The following is a 21,306-nucleotide window of genomic DNA, read 5'->3' as shown; positions in this document are numbered from 1 at the left end:
CAGAGGAGTTGATATTTCCAGTGAAGAACTCAATTATAAAAGTTTTTAACATTTCCTTATAAATGTTTAGAGTAGAAAGTAATAAATTACCCCAAGAACCTCCCAAATTCTACCATCAGGGCACAGTAATGTGGAGTAACCTTTCCATGAAGGAGAAAACCATGACTGATTTTTAGACATTGAACATTAGACATTGCAACAATGAATCACCAACCAATGCACCAAAATCAGAAACAGAACTCAGCTTAGCAGAACTCAGCTGCTAAACCCACACTGAATTATCTGGGTTACATCAGCTATAACAAACACCTAAATGTGCAGACCTCAGCCAGGCCCCAGGCATGGCTCAAATTCTGCCCTGGTAAATGGAGCAGAGCAGCAAACCCAGGAGCTGTGAGAGTGTCAGTGGTGCCTGAACCTTGTGAGGAGACAAAAACCTTCTCAAAAACACAGCTGAGACTTGTTCCACTCTAAGGAGTGCCTGAGGCTGATGTTCCTCCCAGGTGTGCACCATGTGAATTGTCAGTGTGAATGCCACACCAAAATTTTGCCAGATATAATGAATATTCTACCTAAGCTCAGTTAATAAGAAATGATCCCAAAGGAGTTAATGAGAAACTCTCAAAGGAGGAGCAGCAGAACCTGGCTGGATGACAAATGTAAAAATTTTTTGGAATTTTAATCCAAGCAGATTCCAAATCTGAGTCTCCTAATTTGCAGAATCATAGGTTCAGGCTGAGCAGTAACCCTCTCAGGGAAAATTCATCCAGTCTTAATCCTGCAAAATAACGTTCTGAAGTCTGATTTCAGTCATGCTTGAAATCTGAGAGAAGGTTTTGAGTTCTCTTTTAAATACAACCCTGGCAGTGGTCCAACTGTATCTCATGTTGGCTTAATCACAGGAGTGAAAACATATTTTAAGTTCAAATAGCAGAAATATTTACAAAAGCACTTCATGTCAGATATTTTTCAATGGAACAAACATTATGTGACAGATTCAGTTGCAGTGAAGCTCAGTTTGCTACTCACCAAGTTTGTACCACATGTCACGGATAGCAAAGCCAATTAAACGTCTCATATCTCCATATCTGGGAGGAAAGGAATATGAAAGATATTTTTATCATTATCTTTTTTATCATTTTACCAGAAAATTAAAGATATAAGCTAAAGGGTATACTTTACTTACTTGTTCTGGATTTTGTTGTATTTTGCATGGGAAAAGTTTTCTAGCTGTAGTGAATCTTGGGTAATAAAAGCCACAGCCAAATGAAAATAGTTGTTCCACAGCTGTAAATTGAATATAAGGAAATTATAATAATTTTGAGGAAAGCAGGAATAACATTAAATGATGCATAATGCAGAATAATTTATGAAACCAAACGATGGAAGCAATATGATATTTTTATATTATGCAGAGATGTACATCATTAGTACTATGCAATTAGCAGAAAAGCAAGAAAGATGAATTTTAATAACCACTACTACACATTTGCTCTTAATAACAGAGCAGCTGAATAAATATTGCTAAAAAAAAGATTCACATGAGATTCATTGGCCAACAATATTAAACCCTGAACCAAAGCAGGACTGGGGGAACATGTTACGTGCTGGTGGAGCTTAGCAAACTGGAGCTAAGGCACCTATGTAATTACACTGCATTTGAGCACCACTTCAAAAGGCATCTCCTGCCTCCTCTTCAGATACTAATTCAACAGCCATTTCTATGAAATTCCAGTGTAATTTGTGAAGAGCTCTCCACATGAAAGAAGGACAAAATACATCCCTAAATAACAGCTGATAGTACTGAGGCTGTACTTGAAGTAGACAAAAAGCCTCAGTGCTTACAGTGCACAACCCTTCACTCCTGAAAGCAAACTATTTGTTCTACAGACAATTAAAAACAAGCACTTCTCACACTAGAAAGGGAAAAGAGAAACTTCCCTAGGAAACACAAATTTAAGGAAGGAAATACAATTTTCAGAAGCTTTTAGGCAGTCAGCAGCAGCTTTAAACACTTAAAAATGCAGCTGTAGCTAAAACCAGTGGTAGGGCTCAGTGAGAGAGCAGAAGGCAATGGGGAATATATTCAGTGGTGGTTCAAAGGATGGAACAAAACACGGGACAGAGATCTTCATTTTGTGTGGTGCAATACAAGCCTGGGCTGGGAACCCACACAAACAGCCTGGAAAGAAAATATTACATCAAAAACTTTAGTGGCCTCCGCCCTTTTTAACCTGGAACTCTCCGGTGTGCAAATAACCAGGAAAACCAGATCCCACACGCAGAACCACAGACATTTCCCATAATAAATACAATTCTCAGATGTCCTCTGTAATTTGAGGGTGCTCCTGCTGTTGATTTCTCCCTCCCTTGGAGGCTGTGCCCAGCAGAGCTGCTGCCCTAAACACACCAGCCCAGCTCTGCAGCACAAATGCTGTTTGTGCCCTGAAAGGCCTGTTTTACTGTCTCACCAAATATTTTAAGAGGTTATTTTGGCCAGTGTGGAGTTCTCAGCCCCTTGAGAAGTTGTGTTTATTGATGTGCAGGGAGCACACTCTGTGTATGTGTCAATTATAGCACTGAAATGGAAAATTCCTCCAATTGTTCTAGATTGTGGGGCAGAAAATGAAGGCTTATTCCCAAATGGTCTCTTATTTCATTTAATAGCTCCAAGTTCAGTGCCACCTTTGTCAGAGGCACACCCTACTGACTCAATCTCCTTATTTATAAAAAACTTTTCCTTCCATCCCCAGAGTACCCCAAAATGGCTGAAAAATGGGTTCCTTTCCCTTTCAATTGCATATTCAAATTAAGGGCTCACAAGATTTAAGCACCAAAAGTAACTTTAAAACTCTATGAGATAAAGTAGTCTCTCTCTGAAGTAAAATAATATGGAAACAGATTTTTAAAATGCCAAAATTATTCTTATGAGACATGTTTTGTTTTCTCTTAACCCCATAATAACATTCCAAGGTGTTTTGAACATCTGTCAAATTGGAAAAGGTGGAATTAATTCAGCAGGAAATTTCCAGCCTTATCATGAAGATGAGATTTGTTAGTTATCCTAAAAAATCATCCAGGAGTAAAGGCTGCAGTCCTCTCCTTCACACACCTCTGAACACTGACATTTGCTGGTGGAAGGATCAAATATGAACTTCAAACTCTGTAATTTGATAATTTTCAAATGCAAAGTATGATATATAACATATAAAAATATAACACTTCCATATTTCCAGTATAGTTAGTTCTAGCTAAATTTCCCAATGGTTTCATTCCCTATCAACCTCTGCACTGTTTCTGCAATGTCTGTCACTGTCATACATAGATTTTTGCAGTGTGCACATTCCCCCTTTGTATTTGTAATGCCCTGAGGGTTTTGATTTTGGGGTTTTTACCATAAAAAATAAGCTGCACAATTCTGTTTGTGAATTGTGTTTGTTGAAATACATTTCATTACTGCTGAGTTATTAATGGAGCATAGCTCATGCAAGAAGGGTAGGAAAACACAAAAATAAGCATTTTCTTTCAACTCAGACTGACATTAGATTTTGGATTATGCCTTTTATAATAGAATTCTGTAGCATAGGTGATTAATATATGAATTACAATCGTTCTACCAGCACAGATATAGAATTATAATCCTTTCTAATGCCCTGTAAATGTAGTGCTAATGGAGGGAGGGAGGGAGGAGCAGGAATCAATAACTGCATTTCCAGAGCAGAGGCTCTAAGCAGCTGTGTGAGCACAACAAAATGGTTTGGGTTTGGTCACCCTGCCCTGCCCCGGGGTGTCACACCCTGCCATCTCCAAGCAGGGACATTCCTGAGGGAATCCTGCTCAAAAGCCTCCCTGGAATCCAGCGGCACCAAGGGTGGGATGGTCACAGGGCAGGTGTGTTCCCTCCTGCATGGAAGCCCTTCCTGGGCAGAGAAAGACTCCAAAGTGGTGATGGAGCCAGGAGGTGACAGGAACAGCAGAGTGAAAATGCTCTGTCCTGGACAGGGTAACACCCTGCAATGACATCAGCTGCCAGCAGAAACAAAAATGTCCTGGAATTGTCCTGTTTACCACAGATGGCATCTTCTCAGACAGCTGTTGAGGATGCCATGAATGTATTGCATAAGTATAGAAAATCAGAGTTTTTGTTACAATTAAACCAAAGACACCAGGGTGACCTTCAGGGAACAGTTCTTCAAAAATATATTCCACACTTTTTAAGATTTTTGTTTCTTTGTTAAGCTTCTTTTGAAGAGCCCATCTCAACTCCTGCACCCTAAATCCAGAATTTACATCTTTTGGTGGTGTAGCTGTTCTGCTGCCCTGCAAAAGCCCAGCTGCAAAGTGGAGTCTGGACACAGTGCCCAATCTTCTCATCTGAAATTGGCAAATCCCTAAAGAGCTGTTCCTGATACAAAGGAGCAGAAATCCCAACATTGCAATGTCTTTTAAGTCTGGATGTTATGCCAATGGCTGAATTTCCTTTGTCTTTCCCAGAAGAAGCTGATAATGAGCCCTACACCACCAGCACTCCCCACCTCCAGAGGAAAGGAAACATCAAAGGCAGCCCACAACAAATCCTCATAAAACTGCATAACTTGGTTCTGGCTGGGGGCACCAGTGTGCAGACACTGCCTGAAACAGATCTGCAATCAGCTAAGAGAATCCTGGGGAATATTATTTTAAACAATATTGGGAACAAACAAATAAAAAGATGGAAAAGAGAAAAATAAGCAATTTGCAATCACACTGATCCGATTTTTGACATGAAATGCAACAAAGATATCAAATGAGCAATAGACATTGAGTGTCATGGTCTTCAAGGGAAAGTCTAACCTTAGAACTGCTTGCTTTTTTTCCTGTATGCCATCAATGTATCTCCTTATATTCCCTCCGTGAATTGTCTTAGGTTGAAATGGGGCTGTGTATCCTATTCCCATCTGTCACAGCTGGGGCAGTTCTCTGCTGCTCATGGGGCAGTTTTTTCTTTCTCTCTCCCCCAGCCAACCCTCCCTCCAGGAGATCTCTGCTGTCCATGGCCACTGAGTGTCCCTGCAGGGCTGATCCAATCCCACCATCCCATGGGGAGATGCTCCGCCCAGGGGAGGAGCCAAGCATTCCTACCTGGATCCAATCTGAGCCTGGCCCAGCACAGCAGCCTTTGCCCCCTGCATTGCCAGAGGAGCAGCTTTCTGCTGCCCTGCATGGCCAGAGGGAGCCCAGGCCCATCTGCAGCAGCCCTGGAGCTGCAGAGGAAAACTCCCCCCTTGTGCAGGATCCGTGCTGCAGCAGAGCCACAGCTGGCACTGCAGGAGGGCTGAGCCCCCATGGGATGGGGCTGGGACACCGCCCTGACACACAGGGGGCAGTGGCTGCTCTCACTCTTGGAAGTGTTGGTTTGTATTACTGCACTGTTTATTTTATTTTTTATTTTCTTCCCTAACAAAGAACTGTTATTCCTGCTCCTATATCTTTGCCTGAGAGCTCCCTAATTTCAAAATTATACCAATTCAGAGGGAGGGGGTTTGCATTTTCCATTTCATGGGAGGCTCCTGCCTTCCTTAACAGACACCTGGCTGTTCAAACCAAGACATGGATACAGAGTCTGAAGCTAGAATAGTTTCAACAGTTGCAAGCCTTCAGAGTTGTCCTTCCAAGCTCTTCTGTACCTGGAAGGACACCTGCCAGCTCAGCTGCTCCAGCTCCATTTGCCAAGGCAGGAGCTGCTAAACTGCTTCAGACAGGTCAACAGCTGAATTCATTCTTCAGAATCCTGGAGTGAGAAAATATTCCCTGCCTTTCTAGAGAACCTGTTTCAATATTTAACATAACCTCTTTATAGCTAACATAAATACAAGAAAATAACTTGTTTCAAATCCAGGGACATGAATAGAATAGAAACTGCTAAATATTGAGGGCTTTTACCTACTCCAATAATTCCTGCTGAAAACTCCAGATTTCTGTGCATTAAATCCTCATGTTCCAGTTTATGTTCAGTACAGAAGAATGCAGAGTCATGCATTATGCAAGATTCTGTCCCTGTTTGTACTGTAGGCACCATGAATATTGGGAGCTCTCCTTCACTCCTACTTCATGGTTTATTTTTGGTCAATCACTTAATGAAATTTCACTCTATTCTCTCCTGTAAAATGATTTCCTCTGGAGCTAACAGCTTTGTTTTATCAGCACAACAGTAAATATTCCATAACAGAAGCCCTCCAGGCAGACCTGCTTTTGTTGTGTTAGGTTTTGCTGCATGCTGACACAGGAGAATCTCTGTAGGACACGACCTCTGAGTGCCACTGATGTACTGAATCCACCCCTTGTGCACTCTGTGTACAAACCCAGAAAAGAATACAAACCAAGGAGAACCACCCCCCAGCCAGCAGGCACAAAACCTCAGATATCAGCTGATTTTTTTACCTCCAAACACAAAGATCCCCAAGCCAAAGGCCCATTGTGGCCCTTGCTGCCTGCCCAGTGCAATGACAACCAATGTCAGAGCTCTGGGGTTGGGGAAGGGCTCCCTGTCAAAAGGGGAGGGTGGATCTGAGGGATAACTGTGCTAAGGCAGGAAATTTAACAGCCCTTCACTGCTGTGCTGGCCAGGGTTTTGGGATTTTTCTCTCTATCCAACAGCCTCAGCACTGAACCTCTGGCTTTAAGGCAATGCTAAGGTCTAAACTGAAGGACCGGACCCACTCTTGGTCAGACAGAGCACATCTTTTCCCTAAATGGCCCTAAATGGTAACACCTCTTTCCCTTCTACCTGAATCACATAACAAATGAAGAAAGCAATTTACTTTGCAAACAAGAAAGAGGCCAGGAAACTTTTTTTTCCTCCATTTAACAAGCTCAACTAGAGTAGCAAAAAATTTCCTCTTTGCATCTCTCTAGATTTAAATCACACTTTCTTAGATGCTCAACTGCTTCACAGCTGACTTGCTTTGTTTGCTTTGGTTGTCTGCTATTTATTGCCATGCAGCCACCCAGCCAAGTGAAAATCCTCAGATCTGTTTCCCTGTGCTTTAAACAGCTTTTCAAATTTTCCTTTTAATTAAGACTTTGCTCCAACTCTTAATAATCTGATCTGAGAACACCATCCTGCAAACAGTAAAAATCATGCAGTTGTTTACAAAGGTGTAAACAAGGCATATTTTTATTTTAAATAACACTCTGACTGATTTGCATCTCCATTCTCCCCAGCACACTCAGCTCCTCCTGCAGTGGGCTCAGGGACCTGCCCCAAACCTCACTGAGGGTTGGGATGTGTGGGGCTGCCTGAGATGGGGATCTCTTAACAAACATCAAAGTTACACTCTTCCAAAATTTCTCTCAAATCAAAATAGAGAAAGGAAGTTTTCTTGTCTCATTCTCTTTTTTTTTTTTTTTAATAGGAATGTAAATAAAAATAGAAATACAGCTACATAGTAGCTGTACTGTAAGGTGAACTATTTTATAAAGTACAGGAGTTTCTCATTTACTTTGAGTTAGCCACTGCTCAGGTTTGCTTACTGTTAAGATATATTAATAAAAAACATATTCTGTGGGAAATCAAATTTAAATTTATAATTAAGGATATTAGACAATGTGCTTTGCACTATTCAGACCTTTTAAAGTCCAGTAGCAACTTTTTGAATAAGTGTATTTAGGGAACTCTCAGAAGGTTTGCAGACTTTTATTCGTGAAAGAAAATGAAGGTAACACCTTGATTTGTACTTTAAAGTCTTTTATGAGGACTATAAGGGTATTACAATGCTTTACAGGGCACCTCTTATTTATTGTAACATTGTTTACCTTACTCAGAGCCTCCAGATATTTGACAAGTCATGAATAAAAGAGCATTAATGCATCTCCTTGAACTGCAAGGTGCAGTGTTGAACCACAACATCCCTGGTTGTTTGATAACCCTTTGGGAGGCACAGAATTGCCACAGGAGGAGCTGAAATAAAGGCTCCAGATCAAACTGCTGCTTTCATGTTTAAAAAGGCAGTGCACACCTTAATAAAGCTGTGACAGGTCCAGTCTTTATCGTCTGTGTGATTTTGGTATCCTGCACATGATGATGTCTTTCAGGCCTTTGTTATCTGCTTTTAAAACTTACTGACACATTATGCAGTAAAGTTGATCAAGTACTACAGAAACAATAATTTATAAACTGCTTGTTAATAAACTGACAGAGCCTAGGACAGATTATATCATAAATATGTCAAGGGCCTGACAGTTTCCAACAGGGATATTCACTAAAAATATATATTTTAAGCTTGTTGGAAGAAACATCTTTCATTGTGATTCAAAAATCTTAATTAACATCATATATATATATACATTTGTATAATCACACATTTTGAAGGTAAAACATTTTTAGTGAAATAAAGCAGGGAAAAGCTCTACATTTCCTACTTGGGGCCACTGTAACTGAGTGTGAATCTTTCACCTTTCTGTTCACTACTAAAGTATTTCAAACTCTTCCTGTTTAATCACTTCTGTGGCTCCTCTGCAGCTATTTGGGACCAAGGGGTTTTGTGCTGAGGACCAAGAGACCAATTCCCAAACAGTTTTTAGCACAAGTGGAATCATTAAAAACAGATTGAAAGCTGTGAGATGAACCATGAAATATAAAGCCCTGAACTTTACATAAAGGGTGAAACAGAATAACTTCACACACCATGATCAGGCAGCACTTAGTGACAAACCCTGAATCTAAAAGTGTATTTACATTTTAATACCAATTTAATGAATGTGAAAACTACAGGCATTTTCATTTTTATCTAAAGGAAGCCAAACATGTTAAAATGCATAATGAAACAGTTCAGTTGCACAGAATGACATTGAACAAACCAAAAAAGTCCAAGTAACGCTAATTAATAATGATTACAGAAAGAACTAATACAAACAAATAGATGAAGACAGACTTGCCAGGGAAGACTACAAGTCAAAAATAAATTCTAAGTGCTAAATACTTTAGGAATCAGCAAAGTTAAGCTCTTTCTGTCCCACATCCACAGCACTGACATTGTAAAAACTCCATGTGTTACATCTGAGATTGACTTGCTGAATTCACTTGGCTAACTAAGAAAAAAAAGTTTTCTGCTTGCCAGTCCTGAGCAGAGTTACAGAAGAAAATTCCCTGGTTTGGTGCCTTATCATAAATAATCAAAGCCCAGCTCTGATGTCACATGGAAGGTGGTCCAGTCCTGCCCCACCCAAATTCACAGCCCATCTGAAACTGTAAATATCAGTCTGAAACTGATACTGGCACAGCACCAGGAGGGGCTCTGGAGATGTGCACATGCTGCTTTGGCTCAGCTAAAAACCCCAAATACTTACTTGGACTTCAAAATTCATGTTCTCCAAAAATTTCTGGTTCATGGTCTCTGCAAATTTGTTGATGGCTCTCAAGAAGACTCTAAAAAACCAAACAAAGCAGTGATAGAGATAAATGAATGTAACCTCTGGCAATCCATACCCACTGTGTGTGGTACTGGTGGCAGCACATTTGGCACTGAGCACAGCAGGTGACAATCTGGACAGTGGCACAGGATTTATCATGTTACCCATTAAAAATTACACAATTGTCAAAAAGCTTTCTCCACCTCTGCTGGAAAAGAATAGACAATAGAATTTTGTTTCCTCTGCTGCACTCCTGAGAAAACAGAGCAATTCTTTCAAATCCAGTGTCACCTTGTGCCAAACCCATGTGGCTCACAAGGGTGGCATCACCCCCTCTCAGTCTGACACCTGAAACAGCTCCTGTGCTCACATCATTGCTTAGGAGCTGCACTTCAAAGATATAAAATCCAGCTTCTCAGTTTTCTTACAGGTAGGGAGGGCAGGACAACACCTCTGGCCACCTTCCTCCCCAGGTAGATTATAAAAATATTCCAAAAAGTGAAAATTCACATTCAAAATACTGTACAGTTACTCCTTCCAAGAGTAAGAACATGAGCATTACCCCTGCAGCCTGAAAAGCAGCACCTATTTAAGCTCTTGATTAATGCAATATGATTAAGTCATGTTTGTAAAGCTAATTTCTGACTTCCCAGCATGGGACATTTGTAAAACAAAAATCAATTGTATCTTTAAATATTTATAAAGTTTATTTTAATAATTCAGTTGTTTTCAAAATTGGAAATTGACTGAAAGTGATCATTTGCCTCTGCTTCACAGGCAATTTCTTTAATGCTAATAAGTGGAAATATTTCTATGGAAAACACTGTAAGGGCAAACAAAACAGTGAACACAAGGGAAAACCAATCCTAATTGTTCAAATATAATGATTGGCTGTCAACTAGATACTCCCAGTCAGGAAAAAATCTAATATTACAACAGCCAGGTCCAGAAATCCCCACCATCTCAGTGATTAGCAACATCAGAGAAAGCAATAATTCAATAATTAGGATTATCAGCAAAAGATTAAGAAACCACAGGATATCCATATGTTACTGTCCAAGGAATGCTGTGTCCTTGTGCTGGGTTCTCTGTGGTGTTTTTGGTGTCCCATCTCAAAAGGATAAACAAATAGAAAAAGAAAGAAGAGAGAAGAAAACACGCAAATAATTGTGACACAGAAATGACCCTCAGTCAGGGACAGTGTGACACAGGAGGGAGCTGACAGGACCTATAAAATCCAAAGTAATGTGGAGATGAGAGACTGAGTGCTCCCAGGGAAGCACCAGAGAGCCCTGAACACAACCAGGGTGTGCACTCAAAATAAACAAAGCCAGGTTCTGTGTTAACTCTGCAGCTCATTGGTACAGGGTGCTGCAAATGCCTGGATTTTACACTGGCTCAGAAGTGATCAGACACATCAAAGACTAAACTGAAGGGAACACCATTAAATGCCATTGGTCACTGGGGGCTGGTGGAACACAGCAAACAAGCTCTGCTGTTACACTGCTCCCCTGGCAGCCTCTATGAGCCACTGGAGAAACAGAGAAAGGAGTTTTAGTCTCATCACAAAAACGAGATAAATCAGAAGGTCTAAGTTCAGTTTCTTAATGAGGGAGGTAAAGCAGAAGTTCAGCTTTTGGCAAGCTTACTGCAGGGAATCCCATGTAACCACTGAGCAACCACCCACAGGAGCTCCCTGCTTCATTAGAGCAGTGACTGGCTGGAGTGAGATCCTCTGTTGGAGTGAGGAAAATGTTCTTTGTGAAAACCTACAGAAGAATATCTCCATCTGTGTAGCATTCCCCTGCATTGCTGATGGGATCAAGGAAATTCAGTAATTATGCACGTTCTCATATCTTGCCAAGTCCTTTTTGTTAAGGAGACCAGAGGGACACTGCAGGAGCTGTGGCAGGGGGAGGGAACAGATCTCTGGTGGTGCTGTGTCACTCCCACATCACCTCACACACACAGCTGAGCTTCCTCCCCATGGTCCAGGGCATTCTCTAATCCCATCCTCCAGACTGGCTCAGCTAATCTTGCCAGCTGAATTAAGGGGCTGGTTTGTGACAAGCCAAGTGGCATCAAATCTCCTCCAGTTCCAGAAATTTAATTGTGCTCAGTGCTGCCCTTGCAGGCTGTCACTGCTCTGCTGAACACCTTGTGTTCCCTCACAGGGCTGCCCTATGCCCCCAGTGCCACCTCCCAAGCTCTGCCACCTTTATGTGACCAACTCCTAAATGGGATTCCTGCTGGGAGCTGTCCTATTGGATTTGGGATGCCCCCAGATGGAGGAAGGAATGAATCTGACTCCATGTTCTCAGAAGGCTAATATTACTTTATGATACTATATTATATTAAAGAATAGTAAACTAAACTATACTAAAGAATACAGAAAGGATACTTCCAGAAGGCTAAAAAGATAATAATGAAAACTCTGACTCTTTCCAGAGTGCCAACACAGCTTGGTCCTGATTGGCCAATGACTCAAAATAATTCACAGCAGAATGCAATGGAACAATCACCTGTGGGTAAACAATCTCCAAACACATTCCAAAGGAGCAAAACACAGGAGAAGCAAATGAGATAAGAATTGTTTTCCTTTATCTCAGAGGCCTCTCAGCTTCCAAGGAGAAAAATCCTGGGCAAAGGCATTTTTCAGAAAATATGACTGCTACAGTGTCCCACACTGCCCACAAGCAAATAAACACATTCTTCTCTAAAGCTCCACTCACAAGGGGACATTTATCTCCTCCAAGCTGCCTGATACTTGACACTAACAGTTTAAGATGCTGCAAAAAAGGGGATTCTAGAAGAGTGATTTATTTTAGGCAGCACAAAACCCCACACAGCTTGGCAGAATCAAGACAGGTTATTCTGTTTCATCATCATCATTATTCTTCTTCTGAACAGGAATTTTAGGTCAAGGCCTTTTTAGTGTTCAGTTTTTTGCATTGCTCTAGACCCTTGGATTTACAAAGTTTATTTCTTGCCAACTCACATAAGCAAGTTCTTGAGCTCCAGCTGCTCAGGGAGAGCATTTCCCTTCACTCAGAGTTTTTGGCTGGAGCAGGAGGGGGTGTCTTCCATTTCTGAGGCTTTTATAATTCCCAAATTCTGTGCATTTCCACACTGCTCCAACACCATGGCAAACCACATCACCTAAATATCCAGTTTAGGCAGACTCTGGTATAATCTGGTACTAAAAAGCTTCTCTTGCAATAAAAAAAATCCCACATTTTTCAGTACTTTACTCTTTAAAGAGAAATATCATGCAAGATGGAGTAGAAATAATCATACTTTAAACACACAGGAAATTTATTAGTGGAAATCTATTTCCTAGTATGGACGTATTACTGGGTATAACAAAAATTTTTGTGAAGAGCTTTTTTAGGTTTTACTTTTAGCCATATAAAAAACTCTCAAGGACACCTAAGAAATACTGAGGTATTTAATGTCAAGTAGAAATCATGGAAAGTACTAAAAATATTTACAAGTTTCTATACAGTATCATTATATGTAAGCTGTCTTCTGTAAATATCCCTTTCACTCTCACAAATATTTTTATCTGACAGACAGGAAGGACACATTTTCAGGGAGCATGCAATATTTCCAGGCTGTCAAGTTGCAAATATTTTCATTCATTTGTGTTTTGCCTAAAGGGTGGATCTATTCCTGTCACTGGGAGTCACTTAGGCAGAAGGTTTGAATGCTATTCCTGCCTCCTGCCAAGGCCTCAATGATTTCACTGTCCTGCCTCAGTCTCCATTTTCACCACAATGGGGCATTAGTTAAGTAGCCACAAGTATGAAAATAATGGTACTTGTAAAATAATGTGAGATTTTGATGAAAAAAAAGAAGAAAATATAATTTCAAACACTAAGTTTTAAAGACATAAATTAAACTGTCACATTTTCAATTAATTTTAATGAAACAATAAATTTTCTACAGTCACAACAGAATTAATTTCTCATCAGTTTAAATAATTGTGATCTAAAACTGCTGAAATTCCTTTAGCCACAATAACTTCAATGATACTTCCTGAGTTTATGAGGATTGATGCTTCTAATGTACAGCTCATATAAAACTCTTGGGCCTGAAGATTTATGGAAGATCTTCAAAGTCCAAAGTCTCTGGGCTAAATCTGGGAATAAAAATGCAGGGTTTTGGCTTAGGACAGCAACAAAATTGTCATGGTTCAACTGCTCCTGTTTCCTCTCTCTCTCTGAATTTCCTGCTGCTTCTGCTTTACTTTATTGTATTGTCAGAGATATTTGTTAAAACTTTTGGCTGGAAAGAGAGCCCAAAGAATAGAAACCTGTGCTGCAGCTGTACTCAATTTCACACACACAGATGTCTGTTCTAAACAGGGGAGAACAGTACCTTAAGTAACACAGAGAAATTATTTAAGGTAGAAAAAGCTGAAAATTCATGTCACCCTAAGACAAAAATTTGATTTCAAGCTGATTCTCCCTCAAAATAAAACAGAGGGGTTGAGATGGACCAAGGAAAGAATTCTGTATTCATAAACAACATATTAATCAAAATAGCATTTCAAGGCTATTCCTCAGAAGATGATGATTTTGTCTAACAGTAAAATAGGTCTGCATGTTGTCCTTGCTTTTGAAGTGTAAATAGGAATAAACCTAAAATTCAGATCTGCAACTCCAAGTTATTTTTAGCAAGCTAGTTAGAATTGTTACATCAGCTTTTTGCAATATAAAACAAAGAGAGAATTTAATAAAACAAACAGACAGACCCCCCCAAAAACCCCAAACAAACAAAACCTTAAATTCACATTCACTGTTCTCAGGTGGCATTGCAAAATCTGGCCTTTTCCTGCACCTTGTTCCAAAGAAAGAATATTTCTGGGTCCACAATATAATTTTGGGAAAAGTGCATAAATCAGATCCAGCACAGAAACATTTCCAAAATAATGAGCAGCCCTTTCCTCAGACTCTTCAGGTGAATTCTTTTAAAGCACTGAGATGCTTTTCAATGTCTTTTGAGGTTCTCATGACTCTAAAATCTGGGAGTTCACTGCCTCAGCTCTGAGCTGAGTAACCCAGATGCTGAGGTGAAGGCTGAATGAATTCACTCAGGAATTTATGAGCATCAGCTCCAGCTCCTGCTTGCTGTGGCTCCTCACTGTGACTGCACTGATGGAATGACAGGTGCAAAAAATGAATCAAGTACAAACTTCTACTGGATAATCAGACACAGAAAAATAAAGTTTAAAAGAGCCTATTTTCTGTGTTGTGAAAACTTATTCGAAGCAACCATTAAAATGATGGCATTTATGGGATTTTCAAGTCACATCTGAAAGCCAGTGAAGGCATGGATAGTTTTTAAAATTCAGAACTTCTTTCCACAAACCCAAAGTGCTTTTCCTTCAGAGAGTTTGGTCCAAAATCCAAACCAGAAGGAGTTATACTAACTGCAATGTTTTTTAATCCCCAAAACTGATCATTCAGGATTTTCATCAGTGAATCCTCTATTTGAACAGATGAGGAATACAAGGGAAGTTCTTGCAAACCCTGGAGGATGTACTGACTATTATTTTTAAAGATCTTTCCTGAGTTTGGATAGAAAAAGTTTGGCCAATTCTATGAGGAGTGGAGCAGGGAATAACAGAGGCAAAATAATACTCATCCATAATTTATATCAAGTTCTTACTATCATCCTCCTAAAATGTTGTGCAGAAGACACCTGATGGGTATTGTAGCATAAGGGAAATACCAGGGAAAAGCAGCTGAAGTCAAATTATTCTCTGTGGGCTTCTGTCACCTTTTCTCTTCCTTGCTGTGTACAGAACATGCAGAAGAAGGCATGTTACAGAATGAGAAGATTCAAAGTGTGGGTCAGACCCAAACCCCAATGCTGATCATTGTCAAGGACTGGAACAGTGAATGGCAACTATAAAATAAAGCTGGAAGGTACAAAATACACAGAAGAGAGACCAGACAAGCAATCAGTGTGACAGGAGAGACCAAACCACAAAGGTACTACAGGTGAAATAACAAAAATCCCCACAAAGCAACAGCAGAAATTATCTCCTAATAACTTAGCAATCATTAATTTAGAAATGAAGGGTAATGCAGGATGGAAGGAATATTTAAAAACCTTGTGGCTACATGAAACCTAATTATGAGGAGCACAATAATGGCAACACTTGGGAAGAAATCCACTTCCATGGTAACTGGAAAAATATGGCCAGTGGCTCAAAGAAAGGGGAATAATTTCATCATATTTCTCCCTTGTGTCAACTCAGCTTCGCTACAGACTGAAGAATAATTTCTTGAATCATTCACATTGAATTCTAATGCTAGAGCAACTGCCATATTCCTAAATTCTTTTCCAATGTACACCTAGACTGTAACTAAACAACATGGTCAGAAAGCAACAGCTTCAAAATGGCTGTGCCCCAGCTGCTCCTGTCTCAATGATAATACTGGGGCTTGTCTCAATTATACATCATGGTTTTCCTTATTAGCGTTATTAGAAAATGTGCATTAAACAGCAATGCCAAGCATCCAGAACACTGCATGCTGTAATGTGTCAGAGTCACTCTGACAGCAGCACAATGAACTCCCAGAGGAAGGCAGGAATGTGCAGTGGTTTTGTGCCAGAAAAGCCAAGTTTCCATGTGAGGGCCTTCAACAGGCTCATTGTATGTGGCCTTTCCTTCAGCACCTACCCAAAACATGCTTTAAACACTGGTGTGCTCTCATTTAGGAGCCAAAATAGATTTTCAAGTCTGCATATTAGGTGCACATTTCATGCCAAACTCCTGGAAATGGGATGTTTTGAATGCTTTAAGGAACTTCATGGCTTGAAAATGAAGTCTACAAGGAGCTGCCAGAATAGGCTTGAAGTAAATCAGCTTGAGAGCTCTCAGTACTTCATTACTTTCACTAATTTTGCTTATATTGTGACTTCCTCCTCCCTTCTGTCTCCTCTGCTTTTCTGTGCATTCCAGACAATTTTTTGCATAGCAGAAATATTCTGAATTAATGAAAAAATTAACAATCACATGCTGTCTTTAGTGCTAATCAAGAATGGGAATCAGACACAAAGCTGAAACCCTGTTCTTAAAGATGAAATGCAATGTCTTAACATGGTTGTGTCAGGATGTCACACAGTAATTAACTCCCACAGCCTTCACTTTTGAAAGAAGTTTGAGTTGATATTGCAAAGTTATTTCTCAGTTCTTCCACTGATTTTCATTGCATTGAAGCAGCAGACTATGAATTTTAAAAGAGATGATTATGCAGCAAATACATAATACACCAGCAGGGTTATTTTGTGATGCTTCTGGTAAAAAAAAAAAAAAGGAAAATTAACTCTTCAAAATAATGCTAAATACAAGGAAATTGCATATATTTTATTTCCTTTAATTCTAATTAGATGAATTCTGGTCAAAGTTACTTAGAATCGGGAACGCAGAAGGATTGCTCAGTTGCACTTACAACTAATGAAAATCATGAGTATTGAATTTTTAGTCTTTTCTGCAGTGACAACGAACAGTTTGTGTGGGTAATCTCTTCAATGTCTTTTACTCATTTGCACATATATTCTACAGAGGGCAAAATACTCCTCGTTGTCTTAATCCCCAGATGTTTTATTAAAATTAAAATACTTGAAAACATTTTATAGCAGGCTATATACCACATAGCAAAGAACCTTAGGGGTTTCTATCTGCAAGTGGAAGCTGTATGTAGGAAAGTAACAGTTTATTTCACTGACTTCCTGAGAACATCAAATTACCAAGATATATATAAATACATACATATATATATAATAGATATATTATATATTATCATTACAATATATATTTTCTATTATAGAATTATTATATATTATTATATAATATAGAGATATAGAGATGAGATAGAGAGATAGAGAGATAGAGAGATAGAGAGATAGATAGGGGTGGGTTTTTTTGTTGGTTTCTGGGTTTTTTGTTTTGTGTTGAGTTATTCTCTCCACTGAGGACTTTTCTTTTAGCTCAGAGAGCTCTTAGTCTGGGAGTGTGAGCATCCCAGCAGCTGATATCAGGAAAGATGAGACACTGCAGTGGGAGTGGGAATGGGACATCTCCCTGCACGTTTTCTCTCTGCATTCAGATAAAAGATTAAATAAATGACTGCAGTTAAACCCACCAGGCACCCACTCTGTTCCATGACCACCATGGGCAGCTGCCTCCCTTGCTGAGCAGAGGATCTGCTGCAGCCAGCACGTAATGAAGTGTTTAATTCCTGGTAAGCAGATAATTCCAGGACACAGAGAACAACCAGCAACACACAGAGCTGGTGCAGAATAAGCATCTTTGTGCTAGGAGCATGCAGGTGATGGCAAGGCAGGGTGACATGGGCACAGGCAGGGGGCAGTGACTCGGTGCCAGGCTGGGAGCTGCCAGCAGGGCATAAGGGGATCAGCCCCAGCCAGAAGGGAAATTCTCCATGGGAGCAAAGCACAGCCCACAGGGAAAGCAAAACTGCTGCCTCTGCTCTCACCTGCAGCACCCCTGCCCCAGGACTGTTTAATGTCATTTCCCTGATTACAAACATTGACTTTTGTAATCAGGGAAAACAGAAGAAGCTGGATTTAATGGTGTCATGGTTTGACAAAGATCTCTGTTCTCAAGACCCCTGAGCCCCAGGGGGTGAATTTGGGGTCCTAAAAGTGAGAAACTTTTCTGGAACTTTGGCAAAGCATCCTTAAAAGGGGAACCCCAGAAGCAGCCCTGGTCTATGCGCAGTTGTGACAGCACTGGGCATGGAAGGAAGATGTCACGATGGCAGATGTACTCCAGGCAGTGCCACGTGTGACATGGATACACAAGAAGTCTCAACTGTGTTTCCTGGGGAAGCCTAGGGTACAAGAGGGACTCCTCTCTTAATCAACTGAGAATTGATTATCTGAAGGGTGGTGATGAACTGAAAGTCAATTATCTAAAGTATGGTAACTGGATTGAGAATCTAAAGTTCTATTTCATGTGGTGGTGGAAATTGGGGAGAGGAGGAGTGTTTCTGGAAGGTTTTCATTCTGAGTCCTAGGTGTTCTTTTTTTCATATAGTAAGTTAATAAAGTTCTTTCCTTTATTCCTAAATTGGAGCCTGCTTTACTCTATTTCTGATCCCATCTCACAGCAACCACTAGGGAGAATATATTTTCATGGGGGCACTGACATTGTGCCAGCATCAAACCATGACAAATGGACAGGAGATATAAAAATTTGAGAAAACTGAGGCATTATGTACCAAATACCTCAGCATGGGAAACAACAATAAAAAAATTTCCCTCTGAAAGGAACTTTATATTAACATGTAAATTGCATTTCAACAAGGACATTTTTAGTCTCATAACAAAGCCAAACTGTCCAAGGACACATCCTATGACTGTACACAATTAAATCAATGACTAAACAGTGACATTTGTTTGCACATGTTATAATAGCCTTTGCACATGTTGTTTACCCTTTTCTGTAACTGTGCATAAAAGAATATTTTTGTTAGACATTTATACTTGTTGCTTAAAATATGTTTTCATACATTAAAATTACAAAGTTCTGCAAGATGCCATAAGCCTGTGTATAAATGTATTCTGCTCCCCTGAAAATTCAAGCCCTTATGAAAACAACAGCATTTCTATAAGAAAATGTTTAAATCAGTCAAAAGTTGTAGAGGAAAACAAGATCAAAGAAAAGAGTTACTTGTATGCAGCAGATCAGCCTTCTAAATTCTGCCTTATTTGCACAAAATAAACCATAACACTGTCATCCAACCTTAGATACATAAATGAGTCAGCTTCCAGGGTAAAACTAACCAAAACTATTCATTTGGGGGTTGGTATGAGTTGTTTGTTTGTTTGTTTGTTTTTTAAATATATAAGTTTTATTCCCACCAACAGATAAATGGAAGACTGAGAAGCAGCTAAAATATTTTTATTAATTTGAGATTTTTCTCCCTTTCAGCTTGAGTTCATTGAATCCCAGATTGGTTTGGGTTGGAGGGGCGTTAAAGTTCATTTCATTCCACCCCCTGCCATGGCAGGGACACCTTTCCTTGAGGCAGGCTGCTCTCCAAGCCCTGTCCAACCTGGCCTTGAATGCTGATGTCCAAGGTTGTGTCTAGGACCATGCATTCATAAGTGGAAAACAAGTTTTTCAGGAGCCACAGAGCCATTCTCTGATCATCTATGAATAGAAAAACACAAAAAAACCCAACAAAACCCAGGCCTGGAATCCCTACTGTCCTCTCTTGAACAGAAGTCCCTGCAGTCCCTCTCTGGGCACCAAGGAGGAATTTCTCCTGGCTCCCTTTGCTGCCTGGCCAGGAGCAGAGACCTGAGAGAGCCCAGCCCTGGCAGGCAGAGGATGCTCAGTGCCTGGGGCTGCAGGTGACACTGATGTGGAGGCACAGGGAGCTCTGCCTGAATTAATAACAGAGCTCCAAGGGTGAGCTCCATGAGAGCCACGTCTGGAGGCTGTTCCAAAGCAGTTCATCAGCAAGAAAGCAGCTATTTTTAGTATGTATAATGAAAGAAAATTGACAACAATTCCAGCTCTTTTGCCAAATACCTGCAGTGCTAAACCTTTCAAGTTAGACTTAAAAAGCACTGGGGAAGACTTGACTCTGACAGATGTCTGAAAACACTCAGATACACAGGTAATGAAAACATATTTTAGAAAAAGCCAAACTACTGGTGTTAGAAAATACTCTTCAGTGTTATCTTGCAGGACTTTTTTCAGAGAGTAGGATCTGACCTTGAAATATGCTGGTGAAACCCTGTTTCCATTTATTTTTAAGTACCTTAAAATAATGTGGGCAAGGCTCAAAAAACCAGCCCAAATGGACATGCAAACAATCAAAGTGCTCACTAAGCCACTGCAGACCTGACACCAACCAAACTGATCCTAGGCACTAATTATGATAAGATCAAATTCTTTCAGACTCCCTGTGAGGAATTACCATTTCAAAGCCCAGAGCACAAGGGAAGGGATGTGAACACTTTCCCTGTAGTTGCTAACCCTGCTAACTGTTCCTTTTACTCAGTGAATCTCACTCCCCATGCACTTCATGTTGACAATAAAGTACATGAATTTCCTGGGAGAAATTATATCTCTCTAAATTAAAATTATGAACAGCTGGAAGATAAACAGACTATATGGTATTGCCTAAACCAGCCAAGCATTTCCCCACAAATGCCATGTACTTAGGAATTACTGCTTTTAATAAGTTAATAGCCAATATCTGAGTGTCATGAGTGGAATAAAGTGCACATACAAGCAGTAGTAACTAATAAGAAGAACACAGTAAGCAACTTTAATTAGAACAAAAGTTAATTAAATCCACCATGGAGGATCACAAAAACAACTCAGATATTATATCCTCATGACCTCAATGATGATGTTACTGTTTCCCAAAGTGTTCTGCCCTACCTAGCATGCCATAAAAAAATGTTCTTTCTATCTTGCTGTTAGTGGAAGGGGGGGAAAACAGGAAAAAGGAAAGGTATTCAATGATTTCATTATTTCTTTCCCCCTTTGCATTCTCTGTTGCTTATTGAATACTGCCTGTCACACACAGCCTCTGCCTCCCTCAGAAGTGCTTTGGGCTGAGCATGCTTGGGAAGCAAAGAGCACTTTGTTTATCATAGTGATCTAAAGTAATTTGATTTAAATCATTCCATCCTGACATAGACATAGCTCGATCAGCAAGTTTAGTCAGTTGAGTTTCTACTCCAATTCTTTCAGCTCCCCCACCAGAATTTCTCCTGGACAAGAATGTGTTCATTCTCCCTTCCTTTGGACACTGTAAGAAGCCATTCTCTCATTGTGTGCCCCCATCTATGCCAGACACCAAACTTTTAGCTGAAATCTCCCTGATATCATTCAGGCACTGCCTGTTTTTACTT

The 21,306-nt window shown here is 40.1% G+C and overlaps 1 protein-coding gene across 1 annotated transcript in view; it reads right to left on the bottom strand.

Moving 5' to 3' along the window:
* DOCK2 (dedicator of cytokinesis 2) overlaps positions 1–21,306 on the bottom strand; it is a 160,595-nt gene that overhangs the window by 36,321 nt on the left and 102,968 nt on the right. Inside the window, exons 30-32 of the mRNA XM_064724696.1 lie at positions 9,328–9,406; positions 1,187–1,287; positions 1,030–1,088 (exon numbers count right to left, since the gene is read on the bottom strand). Of these exons, the coding sequence (XP_064580766.1) occupies positions 1,030–1,088; positions 1,187–1,287; positions 9,328–9,406 (239 nt within the window). The remainder of the gene's footprint in view (positions 1–1,029; positions 1,089–1,186; positions 1,288–9,327; positions 9,407–21,306) is intronic.

Source organism: Zonotrichia leucophrys, chromosome 13 (genome assembly GCF_028769735.1).
Source record: "Zonotrichia leucophrys gambelii isolate GWCS_2022_RI chromosome 13, RI_Zleu_2.0, whole genome shotgun sequence".
Lineage (NCBI taxonomy): Eukaryota > Metazoa > Chordata > Aves > Passeriformes > Passerellidae > Zonotrichia > Zonotrichia leucophrys.
Note: the sequence above shows the minus strand (reverse complement) of the source record. Positions and strands in the feature narration are given on the sequence as shown.